This window comes from Balaenoptera borealis (genome assembly GCF_965194805.1).
Source record: "Balaenoptera borealis genome assembly, chromosome: 20".
In the NCBI taxonomy this organism is placed as follows: Eukaryota; Metazoa; Chordata; class Mammalia; order Artiodactyla; family Balaenopteridae; genus Balaenoptera; species Balaenoptera borealis.
Window position 1 is genome coordinate 5,827,520 of NC_138879.1, and position 20,291 is coordinate 5,847,810.

The following is a 20,291-nucleotide window of genomic DNA, read 5'->3' on the forward strand; positions in this document are numbered from 1 at the left end:
CAGAGGGGCCTGCAGGTAGGAAAGCTCCAGTAACTTCCCCTCAGAGCTGACACCTCCCCCAAGAACTGCCAGCCCTCTCTCGCATTTAGCAAATTCAGGAAGGGCTGAGGGTCTCAGGAGTGAACCAGCACTTCATCTCTATAAGCCTCATTTCCTCTCCAGGCAAACAGCTTCCTTTCTGATTTATTGAGGGTAGGAGGGGGAGTGAGGAGAAAAGTATTGCTCAAAACTCTCGGTCTCATCAACTGGAATGTTAAAAATACGTCCCACTAGGAATTAAATGGAATTAATTTAAAAGGTAGAATTGTGGAGTGAAGCTCCACTCCCCTATCAAGGATGGAGAGGGAAACTCCGCCTGGCTGGAGGAGTCCAGCTAATGAAGGATGGCGAGCCTTTCACGGAGGGGGCTTCTAGGCTCCAGAAATAGATGATAAGAGGCAGCCCTAACCAGGCTCCAGAGAGGGTGGGGAGGGAGCTTAGGACAGAGCTGGAGGGGATGAGCGTGGCTGCGGAGGGGTCCCGGGGGACGCGGGCTGTGGAAGCGATCTGGGGGGGGGGCGGGCTCCGGGGGTTCTCAGGACCCCCTTCGATGCTGACGCCGTCTGGGCCGGGAGGGGCGGAGCGGAGATGCTGGCGGACAGACGGGGGCCTCACCTGTCCACAACGAAGGCGGAGGCGTTGTGGCTCACAGAGGCTGAGTGCAGGGCCCACCTGCCGCTGGGCAGCTCGCGGGTCTGGATGGTGTAGTAGCGCACGGGGGATAGCCCGTCGCTCCCGGGCTCCCAGGATAGCAGCACGCTGCGGGCCTTCACGTCCTCCTGCTGCACCACGGGCTTGCTGGGGGGCTGCGGGCGGTCTGGAGGGGGTGCAGTGGGGAGGAGCAGGTGAGGCTGCGGCGGAGATGGGGGATGCACTTTCTCGGCCCCCAGGAGGACTGATGCCCCCCACCCCATCCCATTTCTGCACACAGGTCCCGACAGTCAGCACCGTGGCTCCTGGTCAGCGACTGTCCCTGGGCTACTAGAGGCCCAGGTGCCTGGGAATTTACACCCCCCGAGGGCAGCCCCAGCACAGGGCTGACCGTGAGGAGGTGTGAACGCCCCAGTTCCTTTGCCCCGGTCTGCACGGTGCCGAGATGGGACCTACGCTGTCCCCAGCGGAGTGGGGCTGAGCCCACATTTCCCTCGGTGGGACTCAGCTTTGTCCCCTGCAAGTGCTTGGCCTCTTCTCACTTCCCCATGGCGGGGATTCTTGGTCTCAGCACTCTGGCATTTGGGTGGATGAGTCTTTATTGCGGGACCTATCCTGTGCGTTACAGGATGTGTAGCGGCACCCCGGCCTCTACCCTCTAGATGCCAGGGGCGCTTCCTTTCCACCTGTGACACCCAGACCCTGCCCAGTATCCCGGGGTGGAGGCAAGGGCACCCTGGCTGAGAACCCCTGTCCTTCTGGTTTTTCCTGGGAACACTGTCTAATAAATCACGTTCACAGGGATCTGGGGCTCAGGCCTGCTTCTGGGGAACCCAACTTTGGGCGAGAAGCCGGCTCAGGGAGGCAGGGCTCCAGGCTGCAGTCCCATCCTCCACCCAACTGGACACGGCCTCCTCTTGAGGAGGAGGGGGGGAGAGGAAGAAAGCTGGTCTCACCAGCCCGCCCTTTAGAAAATCTGGGCAGGGCAGGACCCTGGGGAGGGGAACCCCCAGATCAGCTCTGGAAGTCTGCTGGAGCCCTTGCTGACCTTGGCCTCAGCGATTTGAGCCCACTTTCCATTCTGGACCAGGGCAAGAGACTCACAACTAGCCCACCCCCAGCCGTGCACGAGGAGATGGTGTGAGCTTCTGGGCCGGCTGCGGGTGCCCCCCCGGGACCCCCCAGGCCTCCCCAATCCCAGTGGGCAGTCACCTCTCTTCTCCGTGGTCACCACCAAGGCCTCGGCGGCCTCTCCCCAGCCCTTGCGGGTCTGGGCCGTGATGCGGAACAGGTAGACGGACTCTGGCTTGAGGCCGGTGGCCGTGAACTGGCGTGCGCTGGGCGCGAGCACCTCCACCGTGGCAGCGTTGGCCGTGGTGGCGTTGAGCCGGTGTGTGATCTGGTAGGCTGCGGGGAAGGAAGGAGACGGGCCGTGCTGGGAGGTGGGGCAAGCTGCTCCGGAGCCCCGAGCAAGGGTCATTCCTTTCTCGGCCGCTGCTGTGTCTGCCCTCGGGCCACCTTGGCTGTGGTTCGTCTGCTTGAAACCCTCTGGGTCGCTTCCGCGTCCTCAGCTGTCACCTGGGGGGTGGGACTGTGGGGGGGCACGAGCAGGTGCTCCATGCTGTGTCTGCAACCCCCAGCCCAGCTCCCGACGAGGCAACTGAGGCTCAGAGAGGCCAGACCACCTGCCAGGAATTGACCAAGCTGGAATTCCAGCCCAGGTCTTTCTAAGCCCAAACGCTTTCCCCCCACCCCCAAACCCCCAACCCCCCAACCCCCCAACCCCATCGACTCTGTCTCCAGAGGCGCAGCTTTCACAGGGGGCGGGCGCCGCGGGATGCCAGGACTGAGAGCCCTGGACCGGGCACAGGTGGTCCAATCCCCCATTCTACACGTGAGGGGCTGAGGCCATGGAGGGAAGCCCACTTGCTCAAGTTCACACAGCTGCTCATTTCAAGCCTGTGAGTCTTCTCGTGTGCGTGCGTGTGTGTGTGTGTGTGTGTGTGTGTGTGTGTGTGTGTGTTAGTAGGAACCGTGACTACGAAATGATGTTTCCGACCTGCAGCATCCCTCCTGGGTGCCTTAGGCCTCGTTTCCCACCTGTGGGCACAGCTGGGCTGAGCTGGCCAGTGCGCCCTCACCTGGCTACACTTAGGAACAGCGGCCGAGGTTCACCAGATGGCCAGTCCCCTGGGGACCTGGGTCACGCGGAGGCACAGAGCTGACCAATGGTCCCTAAGAGATCTGAGCCCCGACCTTGCCCTCCAGCTGGATAATCTCACAGGCTGAGATTTCTAGTAGGAGAAATCAGACTCACAACCATTCTTGAGGACATGTGGACACTTGTCCTGGGCTTAGCCTCTCTCCTGCCAAGACTGCATCTGCCTCCTTTACACCTTATACCTCCTTCTTCCTGCAGCCAGGGCCCGGGAAAGGTACAGGCTTACCAAGAATGATGCCGTTGGGGGCAGCGGGGGGCTGCCAGATCAGCCGCACCGATGTGGTCCTCACCTCTGGGAACAGGATGCCCGTGGGCGGTCCCGGGACTGGAGGGGAGAGAGGAGAAGCAGGCGACACCGCAGCCGCTGCTCAGCCCTAGACCAGCCCGGCTCCGGCAGAGCAGCACGGCGGGTGGCAGGGGAAGGGGTTGCCCTGCTCGCTGAACTTTGGAGGAGCGTGTGTCTGTGCCTGGCACCGTGTCCTCACACAGGACGTGAAGATGCTACCAGCGAGCTTTATGCGTCATTTGGCAGGAACTAGAAGGGACCAAGGCTCCAGCTTTGGGGCAAATGAAAATGCCGACCCCAAGCACACAGCACTCCTCTTTCTAGACCTCACTCTGGAATCCTTGGATCTGGAGCTCCCTGCCCAGACAGCCCCAGGCATGCTTCCCAGGTCTACAGGGGCCCGGAGCCACCCTCCTGAGGGTGCAGACTTGTACCTCTGGACGGAGGGATGGCCAAGGGGCAGCTGTTTTGGGCAAATGGATGGAAACTGAATGGTATGGGCCAGAGGAGATGGGGGCGGTGGGGGAGACAACAGGGTGGCAGAGTCGGGGGACGGCTGGGGGGGCAGCTCTTCCCGGGTTGCCTTGATCTAACACGGAATGCCAAGAAATCTGAGATTTCTAAACTTGAACTCGGCCTTCCAGGTCATTAGGAGGGTATATCTGTCAAGGCAGGAGGGTAGAACATATTTAATTTAACAGATCATTAGCTTGATTTATCACTTTAGAACACAGAGACATATGGTGTTTGGGCTTCGTCTTGCACTCTCGTCCTGACCCCACAAGTGTTTTTGGTGAGCAGTACGTGAGGATGTGTGTGGGGAGGAGAAAGGGGGGCAAAGGACCTGTCCGCTCAGCCTCCGATGGGGAGTTTTGCTGCAGAGATGGATGCCTGGAGCCCGGCAGGCGTCACCCGTTTGCTAACAGGACCCGTAGGCTTGTGTAAAGGAAAAAAGCAAGCCTTTCGCTTGCACAGACCTGCACTCGGGGAGAGCCTGCTCCAGATAAACAAGAAATCAAAGCGGGTACAAATTCTCTTTTCTGTTCACCTGTCCCAGAGAGACTGGATCAGACGCCAGTCTGCCCTTGCATTGTCATTTCTTCCTTAGGGATGTGCAGTTTGTAATTAGCCTCCCTTGCAGTGGGGCTGGTGGCCCTCAGTGACCTGCCTCCCCCAGCAGAAGCCTGAGGCCACGGTTCCCTCTGGGGCAGAGAGAGACCCCAGAGGGGCAGGGCAGGGCTGGGTGGGGTAGGGGTAGAGGAAGCGCAGCTCCCAGCCTTCCTCAGGCTCCCAGGGACGTGAACGTACCGTCATCCAGGGTCCGCTCCAGGATGGCAGGATGGCTGGGGCTGCCGTCCCCAATGCGCGTGAAGGCCAGCACCTGCACCTCGTAGAGCACGTATTTGCCCAGGCCTGTGAGCTGGGCGCTGCGTGACGAGTTCCCTTCCACCAGCCAGAACCGGGGCTGGGAGTCCGAGTCCTTCTCCTTATACAGCACCTGCCGGAGCCCAGCGCAGGCGTGAGGGCCTCCGGCCTGGGTCTGGTCCCCCCAGGACCTCTCCTACCTCTTCCCCAGGAGCCAGCTGGCTGAGGATGAGTGGGGGGACCTGGGGCTCCCTGGAGGGGCTTGGTTCCCAGGTTACACAAGCCTAGTGCTCGGGGAGGGAGGGGGACACAAAGACGCAGTCAGCCATGGAGCCGGAAGGTTCCTTAGAGAGCATCCAGCTGAGAAAACAGGCCCAAAGAGGGGCCGTGACTTGCTCAAGGTCACACAGCCAGTAGTGGCAGAGCTGGGATGTTAAGCTACGTCTCCTGACTTCCAGGCTGGGGTGGTAGGTGCAGCTTTGGGAGGAATTCTAGAAGATAATGGAAATTGAAGCTGGGCCCATTGGGGCTGAGAGTGAGGCTTGGGGCACCCAGTGTGGCCTCCTGGGGGAGGTAGAGCTGCCCCAAGGACCCCCGGCCTTCATGGGAAGCTTCCCCACCCCCAAGGGAGGACTCCTTGGTTGTCATGGTGACCAACGATGCCGCCGGCAGATCCCCCGTGTCCACTCTAGAAGGCAGAGTCCTGGGCCCCAGGGGGTCGCGAGGACAGGGCGCCGGGATGGCGAAGTGGGTGCAGGGGCTCCAGCCCCCTCCTGTGCTCAGATCTGGGACTCACCTTGTAGCCCAGCACCAGCCCGTTGCGGTCGGCCTCTGGGACTTCGCTCCAGCGTACCAGCATGCTGCTGGAGGTGGTGGCCAGCACAGACACGTTGGTGGGGCCCGAGGACGGCACTGGGGGAGAAAGGAGCGGAGAGAAGCAGCTCAGGACCCAGAGTGGACCCCGCAGTGGAGGGGGTGGAGTGGGGTCTGAGGAGGGAAACGGGGCACGGTCCCCAAATAGTAAATTATTCCGCGACGATGATGCCTTTGGCTCCGGAGTGTCACAGATGCTGCTTCTGGCTTCAGATCAGCCTCCCCGTTATCCCCCCTCAGACTAACGTTAGGATGAGGCTGCATTTCCTGCCAGCGTAGCCGCGAGGGGTGGGGGAGGGGCTAGGGTGGGAAGGGAGCCATCATTTAAAGGGCGTTAGGAAAAAGCCACAGACCTACACGCCACATGTGGCTGGATGAGGGCTGCCTGTAGCCCGGGGGCACATATTCTGTGGGTGTCCCCTTGCCAGGCCCCTATGAGCCGCTGCTGCTTCTGGAATGTTCTGAGAGCTCACCCAACCTGTACCCTCTCCCCATCCCCCCACCTCCATCTTGGGGTCTCGCAGGCACTGCTGGGTGTCAGGGTTAAAAGCGGGGACACAGGGGGCTTCCCTGGTGGCACAATGGTTGAGAATCTGCCTGCCAATGCAGGGGACACGGGTTCGAGCCCTGGTCTGGGAAGATCCCACATGCCGCGGAGCAACTGGGCCCGTGAGCCACAACTACTGAGCCTGCGCGTCTGGAGCCTGTGCTCCACAACAAAAGAGGCCGCGATAGTGAGAGGCCCGCACACCGCGATGAAGAGTGGCCCCCACTTGCCACAACTAGAGAAAGCCCTCGCACAGAAACAAAGACACAACACAGCCAAAAAAAAAAAAAAGTGGGGACGCAGAGGCGGGAAGCCCCTCCTGGGAACCTTTGGAAGCAGTGCTGGGAAGGTCAGGTCCTGGAGGGCACGGCCACACACACACACACACAGGGTGCTCTGCTAGACGCTGAGCACAAGTAGGAAAATGAGCCCAGGACATTTTCGCACAACAGCTCCCGCCCTTGAGCCCTTAGAAGGCCCTGAGGGCGGAGAGGCAAAGGTGGGGGGGTATCCCCAGGCCGCAGGGAGGTGGGGCGGGTGGGGTGGCTGGCCTGAGGGGGCAGTACCTGACTCCCGGGTCCTGCCCATCACCATCTGGCTCCAGGGCCCGCTCCCGATGGCGTTGAAGGCCTGCACCTGCACGCGGTACTCCGTCCACTCCTCCAGGTCTTCGATGGTGTATTCCCGCTCCACGCGGTCTTGGACCACGTGGCTCAGCGTCTTGCCGTGGCCGTCCGCCCGGCTGTACTTGATCTTGTAGCCCACCGACTCGGGGTTCCCGTTGTATTCCATCTCTGGGAGAGGCTGCAGGAGGGCAGGGGTGGGAAACGCAGCTGTGAGGCCAGGCCCACCTAGTGTATATGGAAGACCTGCCTGGCTCGTGCTGCCTCTTCCAGCGAGCCTTCGGGATTACCCAGCCCACTGTCCAGCCCGTCAGCACCCACGTGAGGCGCTCTCACCCCTGGGTGTGGCTTAGTTGTGTAACCCTGTGCTTCTGACGGCCCCACCATCTCCCTGTCTCTCTACCCCGGGCTCAGAGGAGAGGCGGCATCCACTCTTTATTGCGTAGGTGACAAATTTATGACCCTGCCAGGGGAGTTGGCCCTGGTGAAGAGAGGCATAAAGGCTGTCTGTCCAACACTCAGCACCTTTGGCAGTGGCTGTCTCTGCCACTTAACTCCCTCGCTCAGCCTGCCAACATATACGTATTCAATTGCCTACAACACGCCTGGTCCCAGGTTGTGTCTGCCCTTGGAGAAGCGAGCATGTGAAGGCAGCAACTCAGGCGTGGGTGGAGCTCCAGTCTCTGTCAGCAGGTCCTTCCATCCAGCACACCTCAGTCTCTCCCGCTGCACGTTCAGCCTCCTTCTTTTTGTTTGAGTCTCAGTGAAGAGAAAAAAGACAGCTTCATCTCCTGAGCCCATGATTAGGCTGGTGGGGCTGTGGTCACCGGCTCAAGGCCATCTGGATGAACTTGGGCAGTGCTGATAAGCAGTGGAGGTCTTTGTACACTGGGGGCAGCCTGGGATCTGAAGCAGGTGCGAGCTGAGGGCCCAGCCTTCAGATTCTCCTCTGAAGGTGGCAGGGCTGGAGCTGGGGCACCCTCAGCCCTCACCTGCCCCCATTCTGCCTCCCCAGAGGCTCCAACGAGCCCACGATCCACAGGCTCTGCACATTCTGACCTACTTTCTCCGGTTGCTCGGCCTCTGCCTCACCGCCTACATCCCCCGTCCCTCCTGCCAGCCCCCGCTCCTACAGACACTTAGTGAAGCAGACCAGAGACCATTAAGACAGCAATCAATGGGCCTGAGAGCTTGAGATGGGCCTCGAGCGCATGCTCTCCTACCTGCTAAGGAAAGGCAACGGGCCGTGCGCCATTAGGTGGGACCGGAGGGGCCCGGGGCCCTGCACAGCGCAACCACCGCCTTTTATTCCCCCTCCAGCTCCCACCCTACGTACCAGACTTTTTAGCCTTTTAGTATTTGGAAACCTTAACGTGAGATGCAGAAGGGACGCGGGGAGCAGCCTGGAGGGGAGCAGAGCTGAGGTGAGAAGCGGGGGGTCGGGGAGGGGCGAACTGGGCCTGACGACAGCTCTGCCCGGTGCTGGTCCCAGCCGCCTGGGAGGCGCATCGTCATTCACAACTAGCGCTCGTCTGGGCTGATGGCCGTTAGCGCCTCCATCAGGCTGTCCAGGCAAGCGAAAGGCGCCAATGACTTTCTGGTAAATCCCAGCCCACAGCTCGGGGTTTTGCGAGTTGAGTTTGGGGCAACTAGTAAGACATCTTTAGTGGAAGCAAAAAAGAGTTGCGTGGCCGGAGGGGCCTGGTGAAGCGGAGACAGGCAGCTCCCCCTGAGGCGATCATTCCTGGATTCTCTAAGGAGCCGGGCTGTTCGGTGCCGGCCCCATGTCTGCTTGTCTAGGAGTTCCTCTTGGGTTGCTGCTTTATGGCGTCCGTGCCAGGAAACGCAGTTCCAGGTGATGACCAGGGGGAGAAATGCTCTCTCCTGTTCCCCAGAAGATGGGCTGGCAGCGTGCTCATGGGTTAGGGCGGTGGATTTTGGGGGCCAGACTCCCCGGGCTGGGATTCCGAGCCCTGCTGTTAACTAGGGGGTGTGGGGGGTCTTGGGCCAGTTATTCCACCTCTCTCTGCCTCCGTTTCCTCATCTGTAAAGTGGGGGCCAGGATCACTGTCACAGGCTCATGGAGAGGGTTCGAGGTCCAACTTTGACAGCACTCAGAACCCTGCCTGGCAGGAGGAGAAGCCCTCTGCACGTATTACTAACTCGTGCAGGGTCACCGGGGTAATGACCCTCGACGTGGAACGCCGATCTGTGGGGACAGAGCCTAATGCCTCCCCGACCTCCCCCCTCAACCTCAGAAGCAACCCCTCCCTCTCTGACTTGGTGGGTGAGACAACTTACATCCGAATCCCAGAACCACCCCTGAGAGCTGTGTGACTGTGGGTGAATTCCTAACCTCTCGGAGCCTCAGTTTTCTTAGCTGTAAATTGGGATAGTACCATGTCCTTTGCAGGATTACTGGGAGGATTAAATGGAAGAAAAAAAATGTAAAATGCTTGGCATGTGACAATGCTCAATAAACAGTATTTTCGAGCTTTTTTTCACGTGGGGCATTTGTTCATTTGGCTATAAGACTGACGCTCAAAACAGAGAAGGGGCCTGGAGGTAATTCAGTGGATGCCTGCTTTGAGGCAGTGACACCTCTGCAGGGTGCTGAGGCCCGAGGAGACATCCCACCCCCTGCCGCCCTCGCGGGACCCTCACCATCCAGCGGAGCCACAGGCTGGTCTCACTCGCCGTGCGCAGCGTCACGTTGGCCGGGGCCATGTCAGGGGGCGCCTGGAGGGTCTGGATCTTTCTGGAAGGCTGGCTGGGTGGGCTAGTGCCCACGATGTTCACCTGGCGCATGCGGAAGCTGAGATGGGCGGAGAGGGGTGAGCAAAATGGTGAGAGGGCAGGACCCCAGGGCCAAAGCCCGTCCCAGGCCGGGCAGCCCCCTCCCCTTCCTAACCCGTTACCTGTAGTAGGTGAAGGGGTTCAGGTCGGGCACCTCCATGGAGCGGGCGTCGGGCTCGTTGGGGAGCTGGTGAATCAGCAACCACTCCTCTCCCTCCCCGACCACGCCCACCTGAAAAGGGAGACACCCTTAGACCTGGCCAGCCTGCCGGGCTGAGATGGGGGTGCTCTGAGCCCCAGCTCCTGGGAGGTACAGCCCGGCCCAGGGAAGGTCTTGACACAAACCCCAGGGCTCACCCGGAGGGCACCACAGGGGGCCCCCAACTTTCCAGGCCCTTAAACAAGACTTCAAGTGTGACCCCGAGCCCTCCTGCATCAGAATCTCATGGGATGCTTATTATAAACCCACTCTTGGGCCCTGCCCTTGACCCAGCCAATCAGAATCCCTGGGGGTGGTCCCCAGGAGTCTGCATATTTATCAACAGTAAGCTTCCCAGGTGACTCTCCTGAACACCCTGGCATGCTTCTTAAAACCCCAGCTAAATCAAAATCAGAATTTCTGGGGGTGGGACCCAGGTGCTGGAACTTCCCCTGGTGCAGCCAAAGGTGAGACCCATGGGTGTAAAGGGCTGCAGGAAGCAGCTGGTTATTTCTCTAGGCTAGCCAGTCACCACCCTGACCAGAGGGGATGTGTGTGTGTGTGTGTGTGTGTGTGTGTGTGTGTGTGTGTGTGTGTGTGTGTGTGTGTGTGTGTGTGTGTGTATGCGTACACAGGTGAGGTGGAGGTGGAACTGTGGGCATTTTTGGTGTATTTGACCTTCTGATAGTTGCATGTGAAAGTCACACAGGTTGAAACACACATGTGATTTGCTCTCAAGGGCAGGGGCGCCGCGAAGGCCGGGGAGCAGGCTGTCCAGGCGGTAGGGCTCTCCTCCGGCAGCTTTACCTGGGCCTCCACCAGCCAGCGGGAGATGGAGGTCTTCCCATCGTAACCTGGCCTGAACTGCAAGGTCACGGAGCGGGGGCCGATGTTGGAAATGCCCAGGTTGGTGGGGGCTCCTGGGAGTTCTGGAAAAGGAAAACGGGGCAGGAAAGGAGTGAGAAGAAGGTCCTTCCACCTCCCACAGGACTCTCCAGGCACGGAGGGGGCTGTGTGTCGCACATTTATTTCCTAGACACCTCGGAGGAAGAGCATGGCCGAGGCCTCAACCCACAACACAGCCTTCGGTCCTGCATCTACGGCTCACTGTGTTCAGACCAGGGACCGAGGTAGGCTCGGGGCTGACAGAACCCCCCCAGGGCCAGGAAACAGGGGCTGGGCTTCCTGAATGAATCCTCCTCTCCATCTACACATCACCCATTACAGCCCTCTCAAACCAATAATGGCTGAGGGAGGTTAGAAGGAGGGGTGAGGACAGGAGGAAGCCCCTGTATTCTTTTTTTTTTTTTAATTATTAACTTTATTTTTTGGCTGCGTTGGGTCTTTGTTGCTGCGCGCGGGCTTTCTCTGGTTGCGGCGAGCGGGGGCTACTCTTCATTGTGGTGCGCGGGCTTCTCATTGCAGTGGCTTCTCTTGTTGTGGAGCAGGGGCTCTAGGCACGCGGGCTTCAGTAGTTGTGGCATGTGGGCTCAGTAGTTGTGGCTCGCGGGCTCTAGAGCACAGGCTCAGTAGTTGTGGCGCACGGGCTTAGTTGCTCTGTGGCATGTGGGATCTTCTAGGACCAGGGCTCGAACCCGTGTCCCCTGCATTGGCAGGCGGATTCTTAACCGCTACACCACCAGGGAATTCCCGAAGCCCCTGTACTCTGACCAGGAACCTTGGGGTTCAGGGTGAACAGAAAGAGAACAGATTCCGGGGTCGGACTGTCTGAGTTGAAATCCAACTCCACTGCTTCTGATGCTGTGTGCCTTTAGGCAAGTTACCTAACCTTTCTGTGCCGCAGTGTCTTCCTCGGTAAAATGGAGATGATAATAATATTGCCTACCTCAGGGTTGTTGGGAGGGTTAAACGCACGGATGCACTGAGCTCTGGGCCAGGTGAGCACTACAATTTATCATTTGGGGTCAACTGAAGCTCAGGTATCTCAACCACCTCGGTGGGCAGGTTGAGGGATTCTGGCCACATTGCACAAGCATAGACTTACAGACCCAGACAGGACCACGTGGCTATCCAGTGTGTCTCTCCATAGACACAGATGGGGAAACTGAGGCACAGAGGGGGACGCTTGACTTGCTCAGGGTCATAGAGCCTGGCAGAAGCGGGATGGGGGCCAAAGCTTGCTGTTTACACCGGGGGTGAGATTATTCTCACCCTGCTCTATCCCCTTCCCAACCAACATTTCCACTGGTTGGAATCCGTTTGGACCTTTTGGGTGACAGTGAGAATTCTTCCCCTGAATCATAGATACCATTGCTTGATGCAGAGCCTGGAGCAGGATGGGGGAGCGGAGCGGGGGGGCAGTGGCGGAAGGAGGCAAGGGTGGGGTTCTGCGGGGGCCTGGGCTCCCCTGAGAGTCAGGGGAGGAAGTGGCAGCAGCCGACATGGCCTCACCACCACGAGGATGCAGCCGGCCCTGGGAGGACCCGGGAACCCCAGACTCCAGGGAGGGGAGAGCTCTGTGGGAAGAAGCCAATCTTCCTGAAGAAGAAGGGGCCTCCTCCCGAACAGGAGAACAAGAGGCCAGGAGTCCAGCGCTGGGAGCAGGCACCCACCTGGAGGCACCCCGGAGGAGATGGTTGAGGCGGACACCTGGCCCTGGCCCTTGGCGGTCATGGCGGCCACCTCGATGGTGTAGGTGGTGAGCGCCGTGAGGCCCGTGACGCGGTACTCCAGGGTGACGTTGGGCAGGTAGTGGGTCACGCGGGTGTTGGTCCGGTTATACTCCTCCCAGGAGATCCGATATCCTGGGGAGAGGCCCCAGGGTGGCGTGAGCTTGGCTGGGACCTTAACCTTCCGCCCTGCTTCTCACTTCCTTACTAGTCTGGCAGTTAGACACGCATTGGAAGGAGGGGGCCAAGGGAGGTGGGAGCATCGTGCCTGGGGCCCCGGGTGTAACCTGGGTGGGTTCCCCTCGTTGGGTGTGGATTGCAGGAGGGAGGGTGGGTCACTGTGGCTGAAGATCTGGGATGTGGCACAGAGCACAGGGGCTGAGAGCCTCCTCTGAGTCCTTTCTAAGAAACAGTGGTCTGCTGGGAGGCTCTGGCTGAACACTAGGTCGAAGGCAGGGGGATGGACGGGAGGACCTTTGCCGCCCGTCTCACCCCTGGGTCAGCAATGCTGTGGCGCCTACCTGTGAGGATGCCGTTCTTCTCCCCGGGCTCTTGCCAGCTGACCTTCAGCGAGGTGTCCAGGATTTCACTGAAGCTCAGGTGTCCCACGGGCCCGGGCACTGTACCCAAAAGGGTCCCCCACCCACCCAATGCCAGTTAGAGCCGGAGAGAGACCACCGTCCGCAAGGGGTCCTGGGGCGCCCCCCGGCTCGAACACAGGAGCAGGGCCGCCCTGGGCCTGGAGCGCCCAGCCTGGCCCGCGGAGGGGGGTGGGGGCAGAGGGAGCCGGGGTTAGGGCGCTGCCTACCGTCCTCATGGGTGCGCGCCAGCTGCGGGGTGCTGCGAGGCCCGTCGCCGGGGGTGGTGAAGCACAGCACTGAGGTGAAGTACTCAGTGAACTTCTTCAGGCCCGACACAAAGCCCACGTGGATGCTGTCTTGAAAGTTGGGCCGGGCGGTCACCATGGTAACCTCCTCCTCCTGCTCGGGCTCCCAGGCCATCAGCTGCGGAGAGGGCATCCACTCAAGCACGCCGGCAGCGAGCACGTGCCAGCAGAGGCCCAGCGCTTTCCCACAGGCTGGGCCAACGGACAGAGAGCGTCCAGGAGCCCAGCTTTCCTAGGGCCCCTCCTCCCAGGGAGGGGAGGCCGGGCGGATACCCACAGGCCACTGGAGCATCTGTCCTCTGGGAGCTCACTTGGGTGTGCTGCTCTATTCGCTGAGTGATTTACTCGAAGCAAAGGTACCGGGCGGGGCGGTTTCAGTGAGTCACCTCCCACTCGATTCCCACAGCAACCCCACAGGGAGGTACTTGACCAAGACTGGCTGCATAATTTGCAGGTCCAGTGCAAAATGCAAATGGAGGCCCCCTTGTTCAAAAATTAGGAAGAATTTCCAGAGACGGCAGCAGAGCATTTAACTGAACAGGGGGTCCTTCTAAGCGTGGAGCCCTGAACGCCTACACAGGCATGAAGCCAGTCTTGTTTTTTTACAGATGACGAAACAGGCTCAGAGAGGCTAAGTGACTTACAATATATCACACAGCTCCTGGGTAGCTGAGGGTCTTTGCTTCTACACCTGGGCTCCCATGCCTTTCTCTGCCTGGGCCGGGGCAGTTCCTCCTAAGAACTCCAGTATGTAGATAACTCTCTCTTTTAAACTTGTTCCAAGTTGGGACTTCAACTTTAACCATCCTCTAGAGGTGGAGCATCGGCAAGAAAACCCCGTCTGGAAATTCAGCATCACTTTTCCTCTAATCTCCACTCTACGTATCCCAGCCATAACTGCATAAACTCCCCACCTCCCCTTCCTGCCTCTTTTTTTAAAAATTGAAGAATAAAATTGATTTACAATGTTGTGTTAATTTCTGCTGTACAGCAAAGTGATTCAGTTATACACATATATACATTCTTTTTTTAATATTCTTTTCCATTACAGTTTATCCCAGGGTATTGAATATAGTTCCCTGTGCTATACAGTAGGACCTTGTTGCTTATCCATCCTATATATAATACTTTGCATCTGCTAACCCCAAACTCCCAATCCATCCTTCCTCCAGCCCTCTCCCCCTTGGCAACCACAAGTCTGTTCTCTATGTCTGCGAGTCTGTTTCTGTTTCGTAGACAACTTCATTTGTGTCGTATTTTAGATTCCACATATGAGTGATACCATAGGGTGTTTGTCTTTCCCTGTCTGACTTAGTTCACTTAGTAGGAGCATGTCTAGTTGCATCCGTATTGCTGCACCTTCCTGCTGCTACTTGATCTCCTGCCCCACACTCCTGTTTTCTGGGCCCTTCCTCTGTCTCTAACAATGACAGCTGGTCTCAGAGATTTCCTCAATTATTTGAAGTTGATTAAATAGCAGTTAATGGTGAAAAGCAACGCTGGATGAGTTTTAATAAGCCTGGGTATTTACAGACATAAAACAATACCATGCCAATGTCTCCTGATTAACTCACGTCCGTAACAATGCTTCATCTCCTCCTTTTCATGGCCGTGTGTTTATAAAGGATGTTTGGAAATTTAATTGGTATTGTGAAAAGATAGCCTATAGCAAGTTAATTAGATACCAATTAGACCCAAAAAATACTAATCAGAAATACTAAGTGGCATTTAATAAGTAGGTTAAATACCCTCCTTATTTCGGTTATCTTGTTTCATAGCAATTAAATTGCTGAACTTCGTTGGAGTAGATTAAGAAACAAGTTTGATGTTTTAATTTACTTTAATCATGTAAATTCGAATTAATTACACCATTAGAATTAATTGTGTGGTGCATTCTCCAGTAAGTGCAAAATCTGGGTAAATATTATTTTTTTGGGTTTAGGCCAATTGTGATCACTACTATTTTAAAAAATAAGGGACAAAGAATGTCTTGACAGGTGCCTTAAAGCAAATTCACAGGGAATTGTCTTCAGATACGACAAAGGAGATGGGTACAGGGTGATGGCAGTGCGGTTGGGGGGAGTCGTGACCACAGCACCGTCCTCCAGGTCCAGGCCCAGAGCCCAAGACGGAGGCAGGACTGGGGTTGCTTCAAAATGTTTACTCTGGGATGTGAGCCACTTGTCCGGTAGCTGCATCCAAAGAGGAGGAGGCTAAGGGTTAAGCAGCCTCTCCCTCAGGGCCAGGAAGACAACAGAATTGTCTTCTGCACCTTCTGTTGCTTCCAAGGGGTTGGGCTCTGGGCAGCCATGGGGCAGAGGCTGTGCTTCACGCACGCACCGGGCTCTGGTCCCACGAGCCCTTCCTGTGTGCCTGGCACTGGGTTAAGCCCATCACGGACCAGTCCCGTTTCACCATCACAATGAGGATGACATGCGAATCACTGTCCTGTGCTGCTACAAAAAGGAAACCAAGGTTCAGGAAGGTTGAGGACTGGTCAGTGCACAGGGGACCTCCAGGAGCTGGCTTCAGATTTGTGGACCTGAGACCTCTGATGCAGCCCTCTATCTGCCGAGGTACACACAGCTGCCAGGTGAGGGTTGGGGGTTCTCCACGCTTGCTCTTGTTACCGGGGGTCAGCGCTGATTTACTTCGTTACGTCCTTGGTCTTGAATTCTAAGCAGACTGGGCTGCCCTGAGCATGGCTGGGTTGTGTGTGGGTGAGTGTGCTTGTGGGGGGACTTCAGATCTAGATGCTGGGACAGGCAACTCCACCTTAGACAGCAGAGGCCCAGGGGGTCAACCCTGTAACTGAAAGGTGTGTGTGTGTGTGTGTGTGTGTGTGTGTGTGTGTGTGTGTGATGGGGGGGGGGCAGGGTGCAGAATGTGCAGCCAAAGCCGAGAGAAAGGACGACAGAGCACAGCTTTGTCATTTACTGTGTGACCCTGGGAAAATCACTCAACCTCTCTGAGCCTCAGGCTATTACAGGAGACAGTATTAGCTACCTCAATGGTTGTAGAGAAAAGGGCTGAACTGACGTGCCTCCTGTTTCTGATAGAGGCAGTACATCGCGGGCTCGAGAGTCTAGGAGAGTATAACCTGCTAGATTCTGGAGTTAAAAAGAAGTAGGGGAAATTCTCTTTTTCGCCCTCCCTTTGTCTTTCCCTCTACTTTTCTATCTCTTTGCATTTGCACGGATTCGCGCAAAGCATCCTGGAAGGATATGTAAGAAATTAACAACAGTGTTTCCCTGGAGTGCTGAGAATTTCAAGGTTGGGGGGGGATAGAACCAGGCAGATGAGGGACTGGGGTGGCATGGCGTGGGATGGAGGATGTCTGTTATAAGTTTATCTTTTTACATTTGTTGGTTTTTGAATCGTGTAAATATATTCCCGGTTAAAAATTAAATTAAAAAATTAAAAAAATAATGGGGGCGATTTGGCAATAGCAGCAAAATTAGACACATTTAACCTTTTGACCTAGCAATCTCATTTCTAAGAATCTATTCCAGAGTTATATGTGACAGTATGAAAAAATGTATGCGCAAAACTATTCACTGCAGAAATGTTTGTTATAGTAAAAGACTGGAAACAACCAAAATGTCATCACTAGGGAGCTGGCTGACTAAACAATGGGAGATCCACATAATGGAACACAATACAGATTTTTCAAAAAGGGACAAGGAATATCTCTATATACTCCTACAGAGAGATCTCCAGGATACAATGTAAATAAAAAAGCAAAATGGAGAAAGTATGTAGAGTACACTGTCATTTATCTAAGAAGGCGAGGATACACATTTATACATGCATGCCTTTGTTTATGTTAAAGACATGGAAGGGAAAACCGAACCAAACCAACAAACAAAAAGAAATCACTTCCCTTGGGAAGGAAGAGGACCAGAATTCAGGCTGATTTTTTCTGAATTAACTTTGCTTTGTAGATTTAACCTTGCAACCATGTAAATAAGCTACATAATTATAGAATAAAATTAAATAAAAAAATCAATCCCTAAAAATCGAAACCCAAATGAAACAAATGAACCTCACAGTGTATTGAACTGTAGCAAAATTACGCAGAAAGAAACCATTTCAGAGACTTTGTAGCACAGAAAGGGGGGACTGTATCCCTGGTGGGATACATCCTAAGAACTACAGATAATCTGAAACTGTTTTCAGTAATCACAGTGTTGATATTGCTGTTCTGAAACTGTTGTGGGTATTTGTGGGATCGAGTAGGTGAGTGATTCTGTTGCTGTGGAAGAAACTAGATTTTCAGAATGGAGAAAAGAGAGACAAAAGACCAATGAGATTATTTTTAAAATGTCAGAGTCCTGAAATTGAATTGGAAGTATCGGTATGTGTCTTATCTTTAAAAAAAGTATTTCTGAGTTGCCCATTCACAGGGCCTTGAAACAACAACCAGTGCTAGAATCAGGAGCACCCCCAGTGCCCAGATTTTGGTGTCTAACTATCATTAAAAGAAACAAGGGCTCCTTGATGACGTGGCTGATCCCAGGCACAGGGCAGGAAAAGGAGCTAGCTTGGGCCACCCTGTCACACCAGATAGCAAGGAAGCTATCAAAGACTCCTGGGGCCACATCAAAAGGACTCACCAACTTGAAGAGGTGGGTGATGGGTCAGTTTGGCATCAATAAGAGTAATAATGGCAGTGGATTGAGACATATCAGACGTATTAAAAATCCTTAAGGACATAATAATACTAACAAAAACAGAACAAAAAGATGCCTCCCTCTGCCCCCATCCAAACTCACCTGTCACCTTAGAAGATGCTAAGGAACCAATTCTGAAAATTGTTAAGTCATGGAAAAGAACTGAGCATTTACCATGCTTTTCCTAGATGAACTAAACCTTCAGGTAACCAAAAAGTTGTTAATGGAAAAATTCGTTTTGGGGGAAAGTATTTCAGCCTATAAATCAAGAAGAAATCATAATATTCAAGTATCCTCATTTTGATTCTTGAATGCATTTCATACCCTCAAGTATCCCCTATTGAGATAATAGAGCACACAAGGGTGGTCAATGGTCACCACATTCTAGTAAGAGAGACAGGCAGACTCTGTGCCTTCTAATGAAAATGCACAGCACCATCTAGGAAGTAATATTTTGAAAAAAAAAATCATCAAATCTGAATATGATCAAGCCTCTAGTTCTAAATTCAAATTTACTGCAAATATAGTGTTCAGAGGAATATATTAAATGACCCCACAGGGATGAAGTCAGCAAATCCAGGCTGTGGAAAACACTACAGGACAAATGACTAAGTTTCTTTACTAAATAAATTAAAAGGAAGAGAGAGCGAGAGAGAGAAAGGAGAGAGAGAATCTGTAGATCAACTGAGACCTAGAAAACTTCAACCAAATGCAATTGTGTGGCTTTCATTTGGACCCTGAGGCAAATAAACCAACCAGTAAAAGAAATGACGTGGCAACTGGGGAAATCTGAATGCTAACCGGGGGTATCTGATGCTATTAAGGGGACTGTTGATATTTTAAGGCACCATAATGAGAATGTGATTATTGTGGTTAGGTTTTAAGTAGAGACTTTATCTATAATATTTCTCTGCAGAAATATTTACGGATGAAAGGATACAATACCTGGGATTTCCTTACAAATATTCTAGGGGAGAAGCAGAGGGCTGGAAAATAGAGGGAACACATTGGGCCATGAGTTGGTACCTGTCGAAGCCAGGGTGCATTATGGTTTTATCAAGTCATCTTAGTCTCCTCACTACTTTTGTAGATGTTTGAAATTGTTCACAATTCAAAGGGGAAAAAAAGGTCCCTTCTCACTGGAAGGATGGAAGGGACAAACACTGCTTTTTTTCCCTCCCTGTGATACTGAAGGCCAAAGGAGCAAGAAACAAAATCCCCACTTGTATCCATTTATACTTAGAAAAAATCAAGTTATAGTTATTATTTTACAATTAAATCATACGACACTTTCTTTTTAATGCAAGACAAGGTGCAGGCTCTGGAGTTTGAAGCCAAGCTTTGCAGTTACTCTGACTGTGAACAAGTCACTTGCCCTCATGCCTCAGTTTCCTCCTCTGTAAAATGGGGTGATGATAACAAGCCTTCCTTTGTAGGGTTCTTGTGCAGCTTGCATGAGACAAGAATGTGAGGGAAGCCCAGGCATCCTGCCTGGCATGTAGAAAGTGCCCTGTAAGCGTGAGCTCTTCTTAAGCACCAGTCTCTATGCTCAAGCTATCTGGACAATTCATTTCTGCTGACTTTCTTGGAACAGTTACAGGGCGCTGGGCACAGACTGGACCTGGGAATCAGGTGGGCTTCTGCAGCTTCCTCTGGCTCTGGGTCATAATGGGTCGTTGCCCTAATTGTCCCGGCCACTAAGCTGGTCTCCTTGGCCCTCTGGGAGCCATTTGCCTTAGGAGTTTGCAGCCCAGGCCTCCCCAAGGTGGCAGGAAACTTAGAATCGGCAGCAAGAAGCTAGTCGTTCCCAGCTCAGCTCCTCTGCACGATGCGAGCCTCCCCCTTCCCTCCACTGCCTCCCCCCAGAGTCCCAATTAGGAGGTTTCTCCAGCCAGTCGGCACTACCAGCGAGCAGCTACAGCCCTGGTCCAGGGAGGCCCCGCTCAGCCTCGGTGATGCACTTTCCTGGAAGCGAGATGGCTGCGGCTGGGGTGTATCGGGATCTGGACCCTCCCTCCTGTACTTGAAACACCAGCAGAAAATTCTCTTGGTGATTTAATCTCAGCCCCTTCCTGCCCATCCATCCCCACCATGCAGCAGCAAAGGCTAAGGCTGCTAGTCCTAGAAATGGTCCTTGCTGTCACACATGGGTGGTGTGGGGATCTTCTGGAAGTATCTGAGGTCACCTCGAGGCCACCAGAGCCCGCGGTTCTCTGCCCTTCATGGCTGGCTTCCTGGTGACACGCCTCTCACATCTGGAGGGAACCCACTGCATCCTCCCACCCGCCCCACTCAGCCGGGGCGAAGCTGTAAAACACGGCGTGGACCACACGCTCTGTAATCTGCCACCTCCCATTCTCTTAGGGAAGGTCAGCTCCTCGTGGGGTGAGAGGAGAGACCCAGGAGTGGCTGCCAGATGGGGATGGTTGAGAAGTCCCGACTTGCAGCAGCACAGTACCAATTATAGCAAATTTACTACCATCACCATCACCACCGCTACTA

The 20,291-nt window shown here is 54.9% G+C and overlaps 1 protein-coding gene across 2 annotated transcripts in view; it reads right to left on the bottom strand.

The window, feature by feature from the left end:
- The window catches only part of SDK2 (sidekick cell adhesion molecule 2), a 266,979-nt gene that overhangs the window by 43,053 nt on the left and 203,635 nt on the right, over positions 1–20,291 (bottom strand). For both annotated transcript variants that reach the window (XM_082371682.1, XM_082371681.1), the window contains exons 19-30: positions 13,039–13,234; positions 12,752–12,850; positions 12,174–12,365; positions 10,408–10,529; positions 9,524–9,633; positions 9,270–9,420; positions 6,549–6,786; positions 5,359–5,474; positions 4,506–4,695; positions 3,138–3,236; positions 1,903–2,097; positions 655–856 (exon numbers count right to left, since the gene is read on the bottom strand). In XM_082371682.1, the coding sequence (XP_082227808.1) occupies positions 655–856; positions 1,903–2,097; positions 3,138–3,236; positions 4,506–4,695; positions 5,359–5,474; positions 6,549–6,786; positions 9,270–9,420; positions 9,524–9,633; positions 10,408–10,529; positions 12,174–12,365; positions 12,752–12,850; positions 13,039–13,234 (1,910 nt within the window). The remainder of the gene's footprint in view (positions 1–654; positions 857–1,902; positions 2,098–3,137; positions 3,237–4,505; positions 4,696–5,358; positions 5,475–6,548; positions 6,787–9,269; positions 9,421–9,523; positions 9,634–10,407; positions 10,530–12,173; positions 12,366–12,751; positions 12,851–13,038; positions 13,235–20,291) is intronic.